This window comes from Furipterus horrens, unplaced genomic scaffold, assembly GCF_987537825.1.
Source record: "Furipterus horrens unplaced genomic scaffold, mFurHor1.1.pri manual_scaffold_7, whole genome shotgun sequence".
Lineage (NCBI taxonomy): Eukaryota > Metazoa > Chordata > Mammalia > Chiroptera > Furipteridae > Furipterus > Furipterus horrens.
The window spans coordinates 43,051,618-43,073,687 of record NW_028327177.1 but is presented as its reverse complement, the minus strand read 5'-3'; the positions used below and the strand labels follow the sequence as shown (position 1 = coordinate 43,073,687).

General features: G+C 37.5%; 1 protein-coding gene across 7 annotated transcripts in view; it reads right to left on the bottom strand.

Moving 5' to 3' along the window:
• Nucleotides 1–22,070, bottom strand: part of ASPH (aspartate beta-hydroxylase) — a 217,355-nt gene that overhangs the window by 122,304 nt on the left and 72,981 nt on the right. For 6 of the 7 annotated variants that reach the window (XM_090283646.1, XM_090283642.1, XM_090283647.1 and 3 more), the window contains 5 exons: nt 21,612–21,662; nt 21,124–21,156; nt 16,238–16,276; nt 15,792–15,827; nt 12,727–12,771 (listed from right to left, as the gene is read on the bottom strand). In XM_090283646.1, the coding sequence (XP_090139772.1) occupies nt 12,727–12,771; nt 15,792–15,827; nt 16,238–16,276; nt 21,124–21,156; nt 21,612–21,662 (204 nt within the window). The remainder of the gene's footprint in view (nt 1–12,726; nt 12,772–15,791; nt 15,828–16,237; nt 16,277–21,123; nt 21,157–21,611; nt 21,663–22,070) is intronic. The other variant, XM_090283644.1, reaches the window with a different exon arrangement.

Here is a 22,070-nt window from a genome sequence, read left to right as displayed (position 1 = left end):
GAACTAAATGACATAGAGACTAAACAAACAATCCAAAAGATCAACAAAACTAGGAGCTGGTTCTTCGAAAAAATAAACAAAATCGACAAGCCTCTAGCCAGTCTAATCAAGAAAAAAAGAGAGAAGACCCAAATAAACAAAATCAGAAATGAAAGAGGAGAAATCACGACTGATACTACAGAAATACAAATGATAGTTAGAAATTACTACAGACAACTGTATGGCAAGAAATTTGACAACCTAGAACAAATGGACAAATTTCTAGAAACATACAACCTTCCAAAACTGAATCAAGAAGAAGTGGAAAGTCTCAACAGACCAATAACAAAGAAGGAAATTGAAACAGTAATCCAAAATCTCCCTGCACACAAAAGCCCTGGACCGGATGGCTTCACAGGCGAATTCTACAAAACATTTAGGGAAGAACTAACTCCTATCCTCCTCAAACTATTCCGAAAAAACCAAGAAGAGGGGAAAATCCCAAACTCTTTCTATGAAGCCAGTATTATCCTAATCCCTAAACCAGGTCAAGACACAACAAAGAAAGAAAACTACAGGCCAATATCACTGATGAACATAGATGCCAAAATCCTCAATAAAATATTGGCAAACAGGATCCAGCAATACATCAAAAAGATCATACATCATGATCAAGTGGGATTCATCCCAGGGATGCAAGGATGGTTTAATATTCACAAATCAATAAATATAATACATCACCTAAACAAAATGAAAGACAAAAATCACATGATCATATCAATAGATGCAGAAAAAGCATTTGATAAAGTACAACACCCATTTATGATGAAAACACTCAGCAAAATGGGAATAGAGGGAGCATACCTTAACATAATCAAGGCTATATATGAGAAGCCTGAGGCCAACATCATACTCAATGGACAAAATCTAAAAGCATTCCCCCTGAATTCAGGAACTAGACAAGGTTGTCCACTCTCTCCACTCCTATTCAACATAGTGTTGGAAGTCCTAGCCATGGCAATCAAACAAGAAAAAAAAAAAAAAAAAAAAGGCATCCAAATTGGGAAAAAAAGAAGTAAAACTATCATTATATGCAGATGACATGATAGTATACCTAGAAAATCCTATAATCTCCACTAAAAGACTACTCGATATAATGAGTGAATTTAGCAAAATCGCAGGGTACAAAATAAATATACAGAAATCTAAGGCATTTCTGTACACCAACAATAAAATATCAGAGACAGAAACAAAAAAGAAAATACCATTTACTATAGCAACAAGAATAGAGTACCTAGGAGTAAACTTAACCAAAGAGATAAAAGACCTGTACTCTGAAAATTACATAACACTGAAGAAAGAAATTAAGGAAGACACAAATAAATGGAAGCAAATAACATGTTCTTGGATGGGAAGAATCAACATCATCAAAATGGCCATACTACCAAAAGCAATTTACAGATTCAATGCAATCCCTATTAAAATACCAATGACATATTTCACAGACTTGGAACAAATACTCCATAAATTCATATGGAACCATAAAAGACCCCGAATAGCAAAAGCAATCTTGAGATGGAAGAACACAGCAGGAGAAATCACAACACCAGATATCAAACAATACTACAAAGCCACTGTAATCAAAACAGTCTGGTACTGGCATAAGAACAGACATATAGATCAGTGGAACAGAATAGAGAGTCCAGAAATAAACCCAGGCCTCAATGGTCAACTAATCTTTGATAAAGGAGGAAGGAACATAAAATGGAGTGAGAAGAGCCTCTTTAACAAATGGTGCTGGGAGAACTGGATAGGGACCTGCAAAAAAATGAAACTAGACCACCAACTTACACCACACACAAGAATAAACTCGAGATGGATCAAAGACTTAAATGTAAGCCGTGACACCATAAAAGTCCTAGAGGAAAACATAGGCAAGAAAATTTCAGATATCTCACGTAACAATTTCTTCACGGATACATCTCCTAAAGCAAGAGAAATAAAGCAAAAAAATAAACAAATGGGATTACATCAAACTAAAGAGTTTCTTCTCAGCAAAAGAAAACATCAGCAAGATGAAAAGGAAACCAACCATATGGGAAAACATATTTGCCTATGACATCACAGACAGGGGACTGATTTCCAAAATATATAAAGAGCTAATACGACTCAACATCAAGAAAACAAATAGCCCAATTAAAAAATGGGCAAAGGAACTGAACAAACACTTCTCCAAAGAGGAAATATAGAAGGTCCATAGACACATGAAAAAATGCTCAACATCATTAGCCATCAGGGAGATGCAAATAAAAACCACAATGAGATACCATTTTACACCAGTCAGAATGGCCATCATCAACAAATCAACAAACAAGTGCTGGCGAGGATGTGGAGAAACGGGAACCCTACTGCACTGTTGGTGGGAATGCAGACTGGTGCAGCCACTATGGAGAACAGTATGGAATTACCTCAAAAGATTAAAAATGGAACTGCCTTTTGAACCAGCGATTTCACTACTAGGATTATACCCGAAGAATCTTGAAACACCGATTCAAAAGAGCTTATGCACCTCTATGTTCATTGCAGCACTGTTTACAATAGCTAAGTGCTGGAAACAACCTAAGTGCCCATCTGTAGATGAGTGGATCAAAAAACTGTGGTACATTTACACAATGGAATACTATGTAGCAGAGAGAAAGAAGGAACTCCTGCCATTTGCAACAACATGGATGGAACTAGAGAGAATTATGCTTAGCGAAATAAGCCAGGCAAAGAAAGAAAAATACCATATGATATCACCTAATACAGGAGACTAAAGAACAACACAAACAAAAGAACTAAATAGAACAAAGAGCAGAATAGCAGTCAATGGGGAGGAGGGGGGAGGGAGAGAAGGGGGATAAGTAAGGGAGGGGTTTAGTCAAGGAATGTATATAAATGACTCATGGACATGGACAATGGGGAGGGATATGATTGTGGGAGAAGGGGTGGGCTCGCAGGGGGGAGAAATGGGGGAAAAATGGGACAACTATAATTGAAAAACCAAAAAAAAAAAAAAAAAAAAAAAACTTTTGCAGCCAAAACTGTTCTGAAACAAAGGGTTTATTGAGCCATATGCTAGCCCGAAAAAGGACCAGGTCCTGGGATATATGATGTAAAACAGCAGCAGCAGGGGTGGATGGAAAAGATGAACATGTCTATTGTCCTAGAGCTGATGGGCTCTTTTAAAGATGAAACTTACATCTTTAAACCCTTATTTTGAAATAATTTATGTTGACTATGGATAAAGGGGTAAAAAAAAGTGAAGCAGAGGCATTCTAGGATACTTTGCAAAGTATATAATTTTTCTAACCACTATGCTGTACACCTGAAAATAATACAAAATAATACTGAATGTAAACTATAATTAAAAATTAAAAAAAAAAAAAAGTCACCAAGTAGTAACTAGGTATCGGGTCCCAGGCAACGTGATACTCATTTAAAAGAGTTGGTGTGGGTTATCTCTACCACCTCTAAGTGTCCCTATGAGTACAGAGGCAAACTGGGGGAGGTAGAAGCCCTCATCCAAGCTTATTCAATATTTTGTCTCCCAAAACATAAGACTACTTTATAATAGGCGCTGTGTGCTTTCAGGGACTGCAGTATGTCACCCTACTGAGACCACTAGCCCCATTCCTCTGAGGTCGTCACATACAACAGGTGAGCCACCCAGGGCCTACATGGAGCCCAGGTGTACTGTAGCTCACCTGCTGAGGAGCTGAGGTCGGCCTGAGAGCCCACCTGTTTCAGCCTTTCACTAAATTGATCAAAGTTAGCATCTATCCCAGAAATGGGGTTACCATGCACTAGGAAACCCATCAAGAACCTGGACCGGCCAAAGAACATCCATCCCACAGGGATGACAACAGTACTGTGACCTGGCTACATGTTTGTAACTAAGACCTGTATGTATAAACCTCACATGTGGCTTATCATTTAATACAGATTAGGATCTAGTGAATGTTCAAGGCAGACCAGTTGATTACAGCCCCGGTAGGTACCTACCCAGTTTGGGGGTATTTCTAGGGACGTGTGTATATGCATATGTGTTGCAGTGGGCGTGGGCAGTTTGGGAGACATAAAAATCATGGGCTCTGTCCCTCCTCACAGCAGACATGAGAGACAGTGGGTGCAGTACAGGTTGGGAGCAGGGAGGCAATAACAGATGACTCAATTTTTTGGTCCCTGGTTTCCCATATTCATTCATATGAAACATTTCATGTTTTGGAGGTGAGAAGTAAATATGACGCAGGCTTCTGATGTAAGGAAGAGATTTTTACAGGGCAAGCATTTTTCTCAAGACCTTAGGTGAGAGAATGGGAACCAACTTCGAAAGCTAGTGTGCCAGGCTTAGCGTTAAGTATGTCTCATTTGTCTCTTGTCCCTGACATCCTGTGGAGAAAGGCCTTACTTCCCTCTCTGTCTGTGCAAAGGAGGAGGCAGAGGCTGGGAAAGCAGAGTCAAGGTCAGCGGTTTACGTCTCTTCAAAGCATCTGATATTCCCATTGTGCCCTTCTGTATCTTTCTTGAGAGAGAAATACATACTAGAGAAATGCAGCTCCTGACTTTTGCAAAGAGCGGGTTTTATAAATTTGACTGCCTTACACTTTTTGGTCAGTGCTACAAGAAGGTATCCAGAACATTACAAAAAAAAATAAAAAGACTTCCTGATTTTGTTAACCTCCTTGTCATAAAGTTAGGCAGCGCATTACTTAATAGGAAGCACTGTCATAGCCATGAGGGATACAGGATTGAAGAGAAGTGTCCCAAACCTCAAGGAGCTCTCTTCCTAGAGGTATCAGCAATGCCCGCACATCCCCCAGTAAGTGTTACCTGGTGCCCACATGTTCGCTCTGGAATATCCTGCATGGCTTCAGGCTGGCAGGCACTTCAGCCTCTTTGATCCTCAGAGTCCTTGTCTGCAAAAGCAGAGGTAACACTCCTCTGCTGGGAAAACTCAACTCCCTAGCACGAAGCACTTAGCAGATAAGTGTAGTCAGTAAAAGCGAGCCTGCTCATCCTTAGTTTCAAGCCTTATTTTAATTGTTTCTTCTGGGCATATTGGAAGAGAACACATTTTCCAGAACCCCAGAAGCTCAAGGAGGATGAAGTTAATATCCTCACAGTATGATGGTCACGGAGGAAGAGAAGGGTGAAGGCGGATAGGAGTAGCCTCACCAGGGAATTACCGTAACTCCTAGAACTGAACAAAAACTTAAAAAGCATAGATACAGGGACTATTTCATTGTAACCCTGTCCCTGGAAATGTAGCATGATAATAAATGTTAAATAAAATCAATAAACACTGTCTATTAGAAATAAATTAAGAAAGGGGTTGAAAGTACTCCTTTGTGACTGTAGTCATCAAAAATGACATAACATTCTAAAATACTAGTATAGTAAGTATGAAATGAACCAGTTGTATTTTGTAACAAATAAAAAATAATATACTTAAGAATAATGACAATATAGAGAAGAATTCTTCTACATTTTATTGCACACAAATAACATTAAACAGAAGGCATTTACATAATTTTTAGAAAATCCACTGATGTTGCCCAGCTTGGCATGTATTTATAAAGACAAGGCTCATTAATTCAGAATTAAAAAGCATTTGAAGTTGACCACAGCATATGAATCTTCTATTCCAGAGTTCTAGAGATGATTATATACAAAAATTCAGTAGATTTTAGTCATTTATCTGTTCTGTCACTCTTAAGTTTCCCTAAAAAAAAATATGGCTCTATAAAAAGTAGTGTTTATAATTCATAACATGAATTAAAAACTTCATTAGACTTTGAGTAGCAACTCTGTATTACCCATATCACAGCTTTAGAAAATTATTGCTTTTCTTACTAACTTACTATAAGGAGTTCCATTACACATTGGGTCAGCATGCATAACTTACTACATTATAATGACAAAAAATAAAATCTCTTTGATTTTAACCCTAGAAGCAGAAAAAACATCACCTTATCTTAAAAACAATGTTAACATAGTCAAGAGAGACCCCTGACACAAATTAAACCACTTCTATGGCTTTTCCTATAGCTCATGGTCCTTTCAAAAGGATATTGGAGCTACCGTCTTTTCTCACAGATGAAGATTTCAACAAAGCAGCTATTTCTGAGCCACAAATAAACCACATTAAAAACAGAAGAAACATCGGGGTAGGACAAAAAGGCTCGTACAGTAGCAGGCGTGGGGGTCTGTGAGCGCTTTCCACACATCTTATACACACCCAGCTGGAGGCATTGCGGACTTGCTTGAGTGGGAACACTGTGCTGTCTTTAGTGTTGAGAGGGCATTATTTCATTAGCCAAAGACAGAACAATCTTTAAGGTATACATCAGGAATTTATAGAGGTTTTCTAAAATTTAAACAAATATTGACTGGACAGCTATTATATGATCAATATGAAGTACCAAAAAGCATTCTGGCATGAAGAAATAGCTCTGCTCTAGGTGCTAACAAGGAATTGACTTTCCCCCTCATTTTGAAAAATAAATTAACCATAATAATTTAAATCTTTCACTGACATATTAATTTTTTTCCTATCTAATGAGCTGAAAAAGCTATAGGAATCTCAAATTTTGAGTTTCACCCTGAATACTCGAAGCTAATGTAGACTTTATTTTTTAAGGATATCAGTGCAGATATATACAACTCAAATCTTCACAGCTACTAATGACCTCTATAGTATCTTCAACGGTGCTAAGGCAAGGTAGTCCTGATGGATTTAAATCTCATTTAATGCAGTTTGCACATCAGTACAACATAGTCAGTGTAAATTCCTAATAATATATATTAAAACCCTGCTCAGACAACTGCTGCTACATCATCAATAGAATTATTAAATGTTATCTGAAAAACACACATTAATACAGGTAAGACTAAAAAGCTGGGTCACAAAAAAAAAAAAAAAGAAAAAAGAAAGAAAAGAAATATAATGGATTCACTAGTGCTATCAAAAAAGGACATGCAGGAATGTAACATTACATGTAACTTTTGTTTAAAAAAAAAAAAAAGACTACAATGCCAGTGGACTATGATTCATTCAAAACATCGTTAGTGTTCACTCCCAAAGATCTTGATCTGCTCAGTAATTACTTCACAAGATCTATCACAGCCATCTTTTGGAGCGTATGGTTAGGCTGGTCCTCCTGGGGTAGTGGGGGCAGTCTTTTTGAAGCTTTAAGTATCTGCAAAAATAAGGGGAAATCTAAATTAAAGGACCAACTAGACAGAGACTGTGAAACTGCTTCATTTTCTTTTGACTTTTAAAAATACACCAACAGAAGTAAATGCTTTTTTACTTTTGTGTTGCTGGGTATTTTGTTTGTTTGTTTTTAGGCAACTTGATAATGGAATGATTAAGTACCCAGAGAACTTCCTGGGATAACTCACAGAGCTGATGAAGAAAATCTAAGGCTCTTTAGAGCATCTGAGAATTACAACGGAATTTAAGAATTTCAAGCTTTTAAGAAATACAAGCATTAATATTTTTCTCCCAGCAATGTTTCCATTGTGTTAAAAAATAACAGAGAAAAAAAATCTAGTATGGTACTTGAAAAACAAATATAGGAAGGATTTTCTAGGAGCAACTGGATACTGTAATTTGCAGTTAAAATATATTACTTTAACAATTTTATACCAATTTTAATGTGATTGCCAATATAAATGGTCAGTAAAAAAAAGTATACACAAAATTTAAAAAGAACTAAAATTCATTCCTATCCAACTTTTTACAAATACTTATTTTAGTCTCACAGCATCAAACTTATGTTACAATTAGAGTAGAAAACGAGCTGGTATGCATAAAGTCCCAGCTCTTTTTGAGACACTTTCTAAAGCTGGGTTATAATTCTTCCTTCCTTCCTTCCCTCCTTCTTTATGTATGTGCATGTGTGTGTAGCCAGAAATTTTTGTGTAACCAGAATAATTTGGTGCTAATGTGAAGTAACTAGTAATTATATGTAGACTTTTATATATCCAATGAAATTAGTGTTTATGTCCACCAAGAGATATATACAAGAATATTCTTAGCAGCTTTCTTCATAATAGCCAAAAACTGGAAACATTCACTACGGCCCTCAATGTAAAATTGATTTTTTTAAATGTAATATATTTATAGTATTCAGCAATGAATAAAACCAAAATATTTACATAACAAAGTGGATGAAACTCAAAGACAGGATGTTGATGCAATAGAAACTAGTCACGGAAAAGGTATATACATATATTTGTGTGAGTTTACTTATGGCTCTATTTAATGAAATTCAAAAGTAGGCAAACTAATATATAATGGTACAGGTGAGAGCAGCAGTTACCTGTGGCTGTGGCAGGTATTACTGAGAGGGTAGAGAGAGAGATTTATGGGGTGCTAGAAGCATCCTAACTAGTGGATTCAAGGATGTTTATACATGTGCACATTCATCAAAGAAGTTCATGAACATTTGTGCACTTCTCTGTGTAAATTATATATCAATGGAAAAAGTTTTAAAAATGAGTTTGACTTTAGGTTTTCTTAGAAGTTACCAATTAGCTAGACTGTGAGAGGAATAAGCATTTCTGTAACCTGTGCAATCAACAATACGTTGACACTATCGGAAGTGGTTCAAAGTATAATGAGTACTGATAAAAGAAAAAAGCAAATTAACTAAAAGCTCAGTTATAATTTTGAACAACTCAAAAATATGCTCCTAAATATTTAAAGATGACTCCACTCATAAATGGTTCACCAAGTTGCAAACCCAGCATCTCCAAATCAGGCCAGTCATCTCCCTACTACCGCTTCCTCCTTCCTCCTGTATCTCCATTAAGGTTCCACGGTGCATCCATTCAAGTCAGAAACATAGAATTGTCCTCAACTCTTACCCCTTGAGCAGCCCCCTCTCCCACCAAATTATTTCCAATTCTGATTTCTATGAAATCAATCTCCTTCTCAATTGCTTCTACCACAGTTGAGGCTCCCACCATTTCTAGGTTAATGCACCTGTCCCGTATTAGTCTCCTGTCAGGACTGCTCTTTTCAAATCTGGATTTGATCACATGATTCCTCTGCTTGGAATTTTTCAGTGGCTTCCTGTTACTTTCAGACCCAGCTTCAAAATTTTAATCATATGTGAAACCCTCCAAGCAGTGATGCCTGCCTGGTTTTCCACTTTGTCTTCCTCCACCTCCTGTGGTCTTAGTTCTGTAGGTCCTTCTTTCCCTGTTCCCCCCACTGCCAGCCTCTGTCACTTCTATCAGCACCTCCAAACTCAGCTCTAGCATGGCACATAGGAGGCCTTACCTCAACCCCCACCCCCAAAGCTGGGTTGGTTGCCCCTCCTTCTATGTGCTGCCCTGAGCTCCACTCCTGTTTTCACTCAGCTGTACATCCGCAGGACTATGAACCACCATGAGGCAGGGACTATATGACGGACCATGCGTCTTTCTTTTCCGCCCAGTGCAAAGCCTATACCACAGCAGTTGCTCAATTTGTATTTCTTGCATAAATGAATGGTCAACTCAGTAACAATAATATGCATATCAGGCACTTTTCTATACATGCTAAGAGCACTCTGGCAGCTATCGTATAGCTTTTGGGCCTTATTGATGAGTGTTAGACAAGGTGGCTGACAGGAGAGGCATGAGTAAACGCCCTGGAACAATGTTCTGGAACAACGCCCCAGAGTGAAACCCTCACCACTGCTGGAGTACTAGACAGGGGAGGAATTTCAAAGGTAACAAATGGGATGGTCATTTCCAGTTTTCAGAGACAGCAGCAGCAGAATCACCCGGAAACACTGATCCTCACAGACCTCTATGGTGAATAACAGGATCATACTCACAAAATAGTAAATGAACTTGATTTCCTGGCACTGAATGACAGAAAAGTCTTGATTAAACCAGTTAGATGAATGATCATAAAGTATAATTTGGCAAGAAATTTTACTTTGATAAAGTCCCCAAGTGATTCCTTCATAAATCATTCAATTTGTGTTACTTATGCTCATGCTGTTATATTGTTAGGAATATGCTATATAATTTCAAGGAAAAATATGAATTTGAAGAAAAAGGTGAAAATCCACTGAAGAATCAGGGATTTCAAAATCAATTTTTAAAAATCAGTTTTTCAAAATGATTTCTAATATCAGAATGATCAATTCTTAGGAATGACCTTTTACATCCTTGCCAGCAAAGCACTTATACATTTACAAATATAGACAAGAGATAGAAAAAAATCAAACTATTGAACAAACTTACTTTTTCTACAATGGTTCATAATTAATCTTCAACATTTCTGAGTCTTAACTGAAAAATGCCACATCCATCTCTAGTTTTATCAGACCAAAGTAACTCTCAAAACTCATCAGCTCTTATACTTCCATTTCTTTAAAATCCTCTAGAGCACAGCAGCTGAGTGTGGGCTCTGGAGTCAGAATGTAGGGACCCACCTCAGTTCTCCCACTTTTCAGGTCTGTGACTGTAGGCAGGTTACTCTGCCTTGCTATGTGTGAATTTTCTTATCTATAAAATGGGAATAAGAGCATGTCTAGTTTGCACACCAGATTCCCAGTTGGGGGCGCATGAGAGGCAACTGCCCATTGATGTTTCTCTCCCTCTCTTTCTCGTTTCCCCTCTCTCTAAAAACAGATAAATAAAATAAAATAAAATAAAATAAAGTAACCTTGTTAAAAAAAAAGGGAACTTATTTAAAAAAAAAGACTGAAAGGCAGCCAGGTGACAGGCCCTGTGATTAGTGTGCCCATAGTTTCTGCAGTCAGGAACATAATTGAACACTATTACAAAAGCAGTCAGCCTATTCTACAAAAAAGATCATGAACACAGATTTAGGACCATTATTATTCTTTAAGATTGAATAATTAAAATGTGTCATATAAAGTTGACCAAGAGGATAACAGAAATAAGCAAACCAGTGAAATCATTAAAAAACAATTATTGCTAGCTCTCAGCCTTACATTCCCTTTTGGCAAAGTCAAACTACAACCATGCAGTGGGCCAACTGAAGTTTTATGACACCAAATTATAGGTTACAACTTCCTGAGCACATCTTTCAGAATTTAGCTTCTCTTAATCCACCTAAAAGATCAGGCTAATTAATTACTAAATAATAACCACAGCCACTATTTGCTGACCGCATATTAATCAAATCTTCATTTTTATGTCTTTGGCAGTTAAATGTCTCATCAGAAAGCTACTTTAGTCCAGCACCCCAACTACTTGGTATTCTCTATTTATGATCCAAGGAAATTCTGGGGTTTAGTCTATAAACCATGGAAATAAAAGCAAAGTACTTTTCTTGTCAGAAAATATTACCTTTCATACCTTACTAATGTTAGGTCAATATTAAAAAATATAAACTGTAGCTGAAAAAAAGTCAATGTTCTAGAAAACTCATTATTTTAGGAATACTTATAAAACAATTTTCTTTAAAGGAATGAGTAGTAATCAAAATGCAAATTCAGTAACTGCTCTGTCTCCTGAAGATAGAACAAGGCACTCTGTGACCCATCATCACTCAACAATACCGAGTAAACTACAAAAGGAGAATAGAAACATCCACCCTCCTTGCTCTGTGCATTTTGCCTGAACACCAAATATATATATGCCAAGCAGTCATCATGTGAAAGATCAATTTTTCCATGGATTTCTTTCTCATTCATATTATAATGCTAACACCTCAGTTCTCTTAAGTATCTGTGCATATTATTATAAATGTACATTGGATGACCACTATCAAAACCTAAAATACCCAATCATTCAATAAGCAAAGAGGTGCTAAAGTACAACTAAAAAATGCTTTGATTACAAAAGTTTTTTTCCCCTTGAAATTTAGTATTCAGTAAAGTTTGACAGGCAAAATTATGTCTACCAAAATCAATAGTAATGCACAGCATTGCTACAAAATTTACATTAAGCATAATGTGAAAAACATGAATAAAAGTTGAATGAATAAATGACACAAAAAGAAAAAAAATGGAAGTAAAACAGAAACAATAAGAAATATACTTGGGAAAGAAGTATTGGAAAATCCTCTCTCAATAAAACTTTTTTTCCCACTGTGAGAACAGGAGGTTTATATGTTAATTTCTGATTTCCGGTATAGTTACTGACATCTCTAAAATGCACTGGAAAGCACAGGCCTTGGTTGGAATGCTTTTCCCATTCTTCACTAATGAAGAGAGGGGCATCGGGGGGAAAGTGGAGAAATGAGTTAACACAGGGGACTGAAAGGAAAGACTGCGGGGTACAGACAAGTCTCAGGTGACCCTGAAGGTCCTCTCAAGGAAGACAGCAAGAGGGGAGGAAAAGGAGTGATGTCATAACTTTATGCGCTATTAAACTTTCATCTTAAGGCAATTCTGATTCCATATCATCCATCAAATAGCCTGTTAGTCAAAAAAAAAAAAAAAAAGAAAGAAAGAAAAAGGAGAAAAACCCAACTTCTACTACTGCTGCTGCCATATGACATTGATCATTAATACTCCTTACATTCTAGCTCAAACTCTGATGTGTATTTTCCATTACCTTGGACTTTTGGCTTACCTGATCAAAACACAGAACATTTTCTTTTAAAATTTAGGTATAATTAATCCTTCTCTCTCAGGACTTTTAATTTTCATAGATTTTTTCATTCAGCTAGTGTGAAGATCAACAAAGAGCATATTTTAAATTCAACAAAAAAAGAAAATGTCATACCTGGTGGTGTTTCCTGCTGTTTCTCTGCAGGGGGCACATGTACTTCTAAAATAAATAGTAAAGTTATAATCCATTACATACTGCTGACCAGTGTTTAAAATACAGATTGCTGGTACTTATGTCACAGTGATTATTTTTACAGACTTTTCTGAAATTCAATTGCAATCACTATAAAAACATTAAGTTCACACACCATCACAACACAGAATCAAGTAGAAACTTAGCAAAATGTTGTACATTTTTCAAGTGTTCTGTACAACAGACTTTACAAAATTATCTGCCTAACTGACTAACCTCAAAACTCACTGCCAGGCAAAGGAGATATGAACTAAAACCTAGGTTTTCACCACAATTTTGCATCAGACTTGATAGGAAAGCTGAGGAAAGACATCTAAAGCATCCTGTTTCTTCAAAATTTTAAATTCATAACCCTAATTTCAATGTGAATAAAACAAAGAAATTAAATTAAAATAGGGTTAAAACAAAAAATCATTATACCAAATAAAGTTTTTTGAAAAATAACATTTGGGATAACATATTCTAAGACCAACCAAAAATGTGGATACAAATTTTTGACGTCTTTTCTTTTCCCTGGTTGCTTCAACCACTTAATGCCTAAAGCAATTGTAGCTATCACCACCCAGCTGTATAATGATATATTGATCTAAATTTGCTCTCTAAAATTGCACTGTATATTATATTAATATCTTCATCTCTAACACCTACATGACATTACCTTCATCTAGAGAGAAGATTACAGCAGCTTTCCTTTTGCTCCTTAAGACTGGTAAAAGACTGGTTTAAAGGAGGAATTTCTAATAGCATTTTCTAAAACTGATTACTTATGCAGCTATTTTAATCATGTTCTTTTCTGGCATTAAGTTGCTTCTAATTTTAAGAATACATGTTCACAATAGAAGAGATAGGAATAGTTCACACAAAAGCAAAAAAAAAAACAAAAAAAAAAACCCCTCTGATAATTATTCTGGCTTATTTCCTTCTTTTGGGTATTCCCTTTAGTGTTTACCAGCTTTTCCATATTGTAATGGGCTTGTTAATTGGTTTGCCTATTTATTTATTCTTAATCATTTAGAGACATATTAGCACTCTTGCAATTTTACCGGTATTTTTTCTCAGCAATTTTTAAGTTTTTGTCATGTTAGATACATTTGAAAAAAAGTGCGTGCATAGTATCACTTACATTGCTATTTCCATCACTAAGAAAGCCTCATTATTACTGCAAGGTATATTTCCAGTTAAGTTTATCCTGAATAAATGTACATTTAGCAAACATATTAGGAACTTATTTTGGTAATGGTGTAACAAGAGGATTTTGGAAAGGAAATAGCATAGTAATTATATCAGCACAACCTGAAAAAGTTACCCATTGATACATAATACCTTTTTTACTCCAGGACTTTTTAAACTCACTTCAGTATGGCTTTCACTCCCATCGATTTACTCAAATAGCTTTCTGTCCTGCTCTCTCACTTTCTTTTCTACTGGTTTTCCTCCTGCCTCGTGGTTATTATGCTCCACCAAACCTCACAGTGTCGGGATCCCTTAGAGCTCAGCCAGGGACTGCTCATGTTCTCTCTCTGCCCTCACCTCCAAAATGATCTTAACTATCTCCATGAAGTTAATGCCACCCTCGTGATGATGGTTCCCAAATATTTATATCCGTCTCAGATCTCCCGCATCCTGTTCAGATTGGATATCCAACTCCCTACTTGGGGTCGTCATCTGGGTATCTCACACAGTTCCCCAACTTAAAATATCTACTTTAGAGACTTTGATTATCTTCCCTAAACCAGTTCCTTCTATATCCTAGTTTTCTTCTCAGTAAATGGCCCAGAATTCGACAATTACTCAAACCAGCCCAAAGGCTGCCTTTATTCCTCTTTACTTCACAACCATTAGAAAGTTCCATCAGTTGTAAATTACAAGTTCAAAACTCTCCCCTCGATTTCTACTGCCATGTTCTTACTCCAGGCCACCAAGATCACTTCCCTGGATTAGTACCCAATGATTTCCTAAAGGGTGGTCTTAGCTTCCATTCTTGCTCCATCCAACCCATTCTCTAACTAGAAGTAACTCTTCAAAATATAAAGCAGATTATGCCATATCTCATTGTTTCCACAGATTCTCACGATACTTAGAACATAATCCAAATTCCTTATGAGGTCCTCCAAGGCCCCAACTGATCTATTGCCTGTCTCCTTATTGTTTAAGACAATTCAAGTTTGGTTTTCTGTTACCTGCAACAGAAAGTAACCCTACTGGAACAGATGGGGAAGAATTGAAGGGTTTAAGCACAGGACTGACATAGGCAGATCTGCATTTCTGAAGACATCATGCAGATGGCACCGTGAAAGATAGATTTGAAGGGGAAGTGCATGAGTTTAAGAAGACTGGCTAGAAGGTTACTGCCATTGTCCAGGATAATAGGGGGCTGAACTAGACCACAAGAGCTACAGAGGAAAGAACAGATCTGAGAAGTGCTGAGGTAGCCTGTTCAACAGGACTTGGGATTAGCTATAGAAACAGGGTGAGGAAGACTCAATGATGACTCACATTTCTTGTTTGGGAATCCAGGTATACATTGGTACAACCAACCAAGACAAGGGAATACTGGGAAAGAGAAGGTTGGTGAGCAGGTCAAGCTAATGAGCACCCTCTCACTGTCCATTCTGGTGCCACAGAAGCACAGAAGCTGCAGGTGGGACTGACGGTGCACAGTCCGGAGCCCCACTGTCCACCAGAAGGAACTCCCCAAGCAGCCTTGCTATGTCCCCTACTGACTTTATCAAAATGCCCAAGAAACACAAAGGACCCACCTTGCAACCCATCTCTGCCTCTGGCTAATCTCTTCCCCTAAAGTTTAAAGTAGGCCTCCTCACTGCGGCTTAGCCACCTCTAGCCTGTGACCTGGGCGGGTACCCTTGTCCTCTGACCCCCTGAGCATTGTTCAGAGATTTCACACTAAGTGTTTAGTGAATACTTGTTCAACACAAGAACATATTTTTAATATGAAAAGTATAACCATCTCTATAAAATTAACTTACCTTCTAAAATTATGTGTGAATCTTCTACAGCATTATCTAAAAAACAAACAAAAAACAGAAACACTCAAACACCGCTTATATTAACTCAGCTCCATTAGACCCCTGAATTAATGTTTACCTCCACTCAGATACCTAAATTTGGCTCCTTTTAGACTAGGGTTTCTTACAGAGAGACTCACAAGTATTTATATTAGCATATCAACTTTAATTCCCAAACTATATTAAAGAATACATCACATAGGCTGATGTTATCCCTGTTGATGTAAAACTTGCAAGGGAAGCATGGAATAAAATATACGAACGATATCCAACTACCTCCTTGGTGAAGTGAAAATGCCTTATGTTTCTTACTACATCTATCTTTGGTCCATGACTTATATGAGTTTTAACAAATACAAGGGGGGGCTGACTTGCAGGAGAAAACATCACTCAGAGAAAAAGCTTACCTGGACTTTCTATCCCTTCACTTTCCGATGGTTCATGTACTATAAAATACGTAGGAAAAAAATCCTTTAGCGCTATATAACACTCAGTTTCACATAACATTGGCTGAATAGTTCAAGAGCAGAGACAATGTCTAATTTATCCCTGAGCTCTGGGGCTCAGTCACTGGGAAATGGCAGGGTGGAGAAGAGTCTGTGAAATAAGCCCCAATTCCACATCAGCTACTTTTTAACTGCAGGAGATGGGCAATGACATATGCTTCCTTCCTGTTTTTCCCCCAAACAGGGAAAACTAAGGTTCTTCCCCAATCACTTGTTACCAAGATCCAATATGTATGTTTATTCCTGGGTGGCACTGAATTTCCTTTTTTTATTTTCTTCATGTCTGTGGTAAAGGATCCGAGTTCCCCAAGGCTCTACCCTGACTGCCACTCTGGATCCATGGGTTCAATAGACAGATTCTCTACTTGGTTTAGAGAATAATTCCAGATCTTTCACTTGGGGCAAACACTCCTGGCACCAAGCCTCTCAGAGTGGCCTTAATTCATGATGCCAACCACTGCCCACTACCCACCACTCCTTGTATTTATGTGCACGGGGCTCAATGCTCTCTGTGATGCTGCTGCAGAGAAGGCTCTTGTCACTACAACAGTCTTCTCTCATCCCCGGTTGGGTCACAGCTTTCTTAGTCAACCTGATCCCTCCTTCTTCCATTTTCCAAAATTCCTCAACTGTTCTTGTACACTAAGAGCAAACTTTCTTACTTTCCCAACATGATTATCGACTTATTCCTTTTTTGTCCATTTAATAAAGAAAACATTTTGAGAACCTACTATCTTTGTGATATTCTTTGGGCTGGGGTGGATGGAGGAGAGGCAATTTTTAATATAATGTTTCTGTCCTTTCAATGGTTTTAAGAGGAAGGAACAGTGAATGCATGCTCACTTTGTCACCATGAACCATGTATTTAAAAATACTCAAGTCTCTACCAATCCCTTTCTTTAGCTGCTTCTCCTGGCCTTTTGTCTTTCCTCCATTGTAGCCTAACTTCTTTAAAACCAGAGGCATGGATGCATGGAACAGACTGACAGATCTCAGAAGGGAGGGGTGTGGGGAGCATTTGAAGAGATTAACCAAAGAACATATATATGCATATATGCATAGCCCATGAACACAGACAACAATGTGGTGAAGACGGTGGGGGGGGGGGTGGTATGGAGGGGAAGGAAAGGGTGGAAAATTGGGGGCATCTGTAATAGTGTCAGCAATTAAAAAAAAAAGAGTCATTTACATTTTATGTCTCATCTCCTCACTTACTCTTCTCAACCCACTCCAATCTATCTTCCAGCCCTGACCACACCTGAAAGACTACCAACGATCATCTCATTTTTTAAAAGTATAGCTGACGTAAAAAATTATATGAGTTTCAGGTGTACCACATAGTGATTCTACATTTATATACCTCACAAAGTGACTGCCATGATAAATCTAGTAACCATGTGTCACTGTACAAGGCTATTACAATACTCTTGACTCTATTCTCTCTATTGTGCATTATATCTTCATGACTTATTTATGTTATAACTGTAAGTTTGTACTTATTTTCCCCTTCACCTTTTTCACCCATCCCCCTAACCCCCTCTCCTCTGTGTCTGAGTCTGTTTCTGTTTCTGAACAGACAAGCCCCTCATTGAATCTAGTGGACACTTTCCACCCTTACCATATTAGATCTCTTAGCAGCTCCTTCCTTTTCAAACACTATTGCACTTGGACTTCAACATGACCGTATTCTCCTTTTATCCCTTAATTTCTCCTTCTCAACCTTCTTTATCATTTCATTCTTCCCTCACCAGGCATGGAATGTTGGCTTTCATCAAAGTCCAGCCACAGAACCTCCTGTCTTCTCACTCTACCCGTCTTCCTTAATGATCTCAGACCTTGGCTTCAATTACCACATATATGCTCATGATTCTCAAGCTCACAACCATGAACTGGACTTTCTTCTGAGATCCAAACATCATCTATTGGCTTATTAGATTTCTCCCCTTGGAAGTCTCAACATGTACAGACTTAACCATCTGGCTTCCAGTTCTTGGTTTCCAGTCTCTCCTGACTTAGGAAAAAGCACCACTATCTGCATAAGGCAGAACAGTGGATGTGGTTCTTGACACCCTGCTCTCTCTCCCCAGTGACACCCATACATCAAGCTCTGTCACTTTTATCTTCTAATATTTCTCAGCTTTACCCACTTCCCTTCACTTTCACCACCACCAACCGTGGTTTAAACTACTTTCATCTCTGTCCAACTTCTGTTTATTGAAACCAGCTCTTGCCAGGGCCCCTGTGAGGCTTCTATAGCACTAGATCAAATGCATGTTTTGGGTGCCCACCTTGAGAAGGTCCCCAGTGGCACAGGACACTGCTGAACATCTCTTTCTAAAAACTCATCTTTGACTCCTCATGTGGCAGAGACGTGACTCAGGGCAAGATCAGAGTTGGATAACTGCAGTAGCCTAAATTGTCTCCCCATAGCTACTCTTGTCTCTCTCCAGTCAATTTACTACACATTAGAATGTCCAATCTTTACAAAATACAGGTCTGATTTTGTAGTACCCTAAACAGTGCTCCACAGTGACAGTGAACATCTTTGACCTACCTCCGGGCATCCTCTGGATCAGGACTGTCTCACAGCCTCAGCCCACGTCTCTGCTATCCTCAACACTCCAGACACGTCTTTCCACCTCGGAAGCTTCCTACTACATTTGAGCCACCTTTCCCCTTTCTTTGTTAATCGCTCTCATCTGCCGCTCAACTTCAGGGAAGCCTTCCCTGTCCACAGACTAGGTAGGGTCTCTGCTGTGTACTCTTGTTACACACTGCACTCACTCTCACCAGCCCTTAGCACATTGTAACTAAATACTAACTTGAAATTATTTGTGTAATGTCTACCCCCTTGGTAAAATATAAGGTCCATGGGAATAGGAACCATGTGTGTGTTCCCTGACACTTCTCCTGGGTCCTATGCTTTGGACATAAGGTACTTAATACATATGTAGTATACAATAATAAGTACACTGGGTGGTAAGACTGTACTGCCATTTCTCAGCTGTATCCAGTGTCGGCTTGATGGTTTCTAGAATACTTTTAATGTGAAAAGCTGGTTCCCTCTATAGCTTTAGTAAGCTACTGGTTTTCCAGGTTCTAGAGATTAAGGAATTTAATACGCAATGTAGTCTATTTTCCCACTAAAAATAGTTTTGTTTTCACCTTATTTACAGTCACACTTATACACAGTCACTTGGTTTCTCTATTTTGGTTCCTGAATTCCACAAAGGTGTTTTTTGTTGTTGTTTGTTTGTTTTAACACATAGTGAATAATCCTGTGTTCTATTAGATCTATTTTATTTGAAAAAGCTTATGTTCTATAGCAAGATAATCCAAAGTATCTCACCAAATCTTGATCCATTAGGTAATATTTATTATTCTTTGTTAACATTTTAAATTATATTTATTATGATATTCTGCCTATGGTAATATATTTTTAGAACATATTTTTAGCATGTTATCTAATTTTACACTCTTTTCAAGTTTAATTTTAAAGTTCTCTAGACCTAGTTTATAAATTACATTCCAAACATACCTGCATCATGGTATGTTCTTTCCATCATATTTAGAAAAACACTAAAGTGACTGGCAGAAATTAAAGAAGGATCTCAAATCCTACCTTTATATGCAACTTTTAATTTCCAAATTCCTATTTTCTCCTTCAAATTCAAAATTGAAAATAAAATAAAAATGCAATTATAGTTCCCAAGTTATTTCATTTCCCATAAAAAAATGTGTCCCCAAGGATAGAATCTAGGATTCTTCCAATGTTTTCATTCATATCTTAGTAGAAACAGTCACTATGGGTGGGTGATCTTGATAGAGTCCCAAATCTTTAACACACACACTTAATAAATTAGTTTATCAGGTCTACACAAGCCAATCCTAATTTTCTCTAATGAAGATTTACCAAGTACCATGTGACTACAAATTTCTTGAAGTAGGGACTCTGTATTATTCACATGTGAATGTCATGCCCTAAAACTGCCTAGCACATAGAAAGTCCCCCATATTTGACTCAAGCACTATATATTTCTCCATCCTTCTTGCTTCACATGCAGAATTATACCTGACTGACTTCTTCCCTTCTACAGTCATCCTTGAAGATACTGGAATGGAAAGGATACACCACCAGTTCTATTATCTCTTAGTCATAGGAACTTATGCACACAATTCATACTTTCTGAACCTTATTTTTTTCTCATCTGGGAGGCAGCAAAAATATAATCTATTCCATGGAGTTTAATAAAACAGCACAAGGAGTGCTCATGCAGCAAAAGGATCTATAATTGCCTAAATCTGAATCTGACACTGCTCGTGGCACAGATTTGCCAGAACTAATTTCTCCGTGTGGCCTTTAAGCCTGGAATGGAATTCTTCTGCATCTTTCTCCTGCTGGCAGGTCAGTCATCTCTATGGCAGACTGGGATTAATTTGTAGAAGCAGGTAGAGTAGTTGAACTCTGACTAAAGTAGCTTTCCAAGCATGAGACATGTTTTAGTCAAAAAACAGCGATGACTGTAAAGTAATGAGAAGTTTTCCTGCACAGTTTCCAACTGCTTCCTAAGGCAACTTGCAAGGAGTCTAAGAAATTACTTAGGCAATGGCAAACCACTGAAACAGGTAAACAATATCCCCCAGTAAATTCCTTGAAAATTACAATTCATTTGGGTGTTTTAAGTTATGGTTTTGAAGCTTAAAATGTTATTCTCTATACAATACAGTCAAACTATGAGAGTATTTTAAAACAAGTAGGTGGCTTAAGTTTAAGAAGCATTTCACACCTTGTTGTTCATGGTCTTCGTATGTTACATCATCTGTAGAAAAAGAATAAAATCAAAATAAGTTATTAGTCATTGTGTGTAATTACTTAGTTAAAAAACACAACTTAATCTCAAATACAGAATTCTATTTCTTTAAATATTAATGTATACACTGTCAATGAATAGTGCCTCTGCCCAAAAACAACTAAAGGAAAGGACAAGTAAATTATTTTCATGCAGATTCCTCAAACTAGCATAAAACAAGATATGCAAAAGTACAGTTAGGAATTAATAGCCTGCTTTCTGTGGAGCCATCGGCAGAAGAGGTGATATATGAAAGCCTTATATATTTTTAACAATAAAATTTCATTACAAAGCAAAACGTTTTATATTAGGTGTTAAAATTACTTCTCGTTGTCCTTTGAAAGAAAAATCACCATGTTAACAAAGCGGAGCAACTGTAAATCTTTAATAATGTTTAAAACCTAATGAAAATATTCATCTAATACCTGCATCATGGTATGTTCTTTCATCATCATCTATTACTGGTTCAGTGGAATCTAAAAAGAAAAAATATACACACACACACACCTTTGTCAACCATGAAAAAACCAAACACATTACTAGACATCATTCTAAAGTTATTTATAAATTAAAGTCTAACCTTTACAACTGTGTTAGATATTGTCATTATCATTTAATAAAATTTAAGATAAATAAAGTTCCATACTTCACTCTGTAAGTCAAAAGATAGGAAAGAGCAGTGCCAGGATTCACACCCATCGGACTCTACTCTGTCCTTCTGCCTCGCTCATTTCCAGATGATCTTTCTGGTCTGAGCTACGAAGACTGACATCCCAATCGTCGGCAGCCATCCATTTCGAGAGACGATGGTGTAGCTTCTTAAGAGTCTATCTGCACCACTGAGAATGGTTGTGCAGTCCGACTCGGGAGTGACACGGTATCTG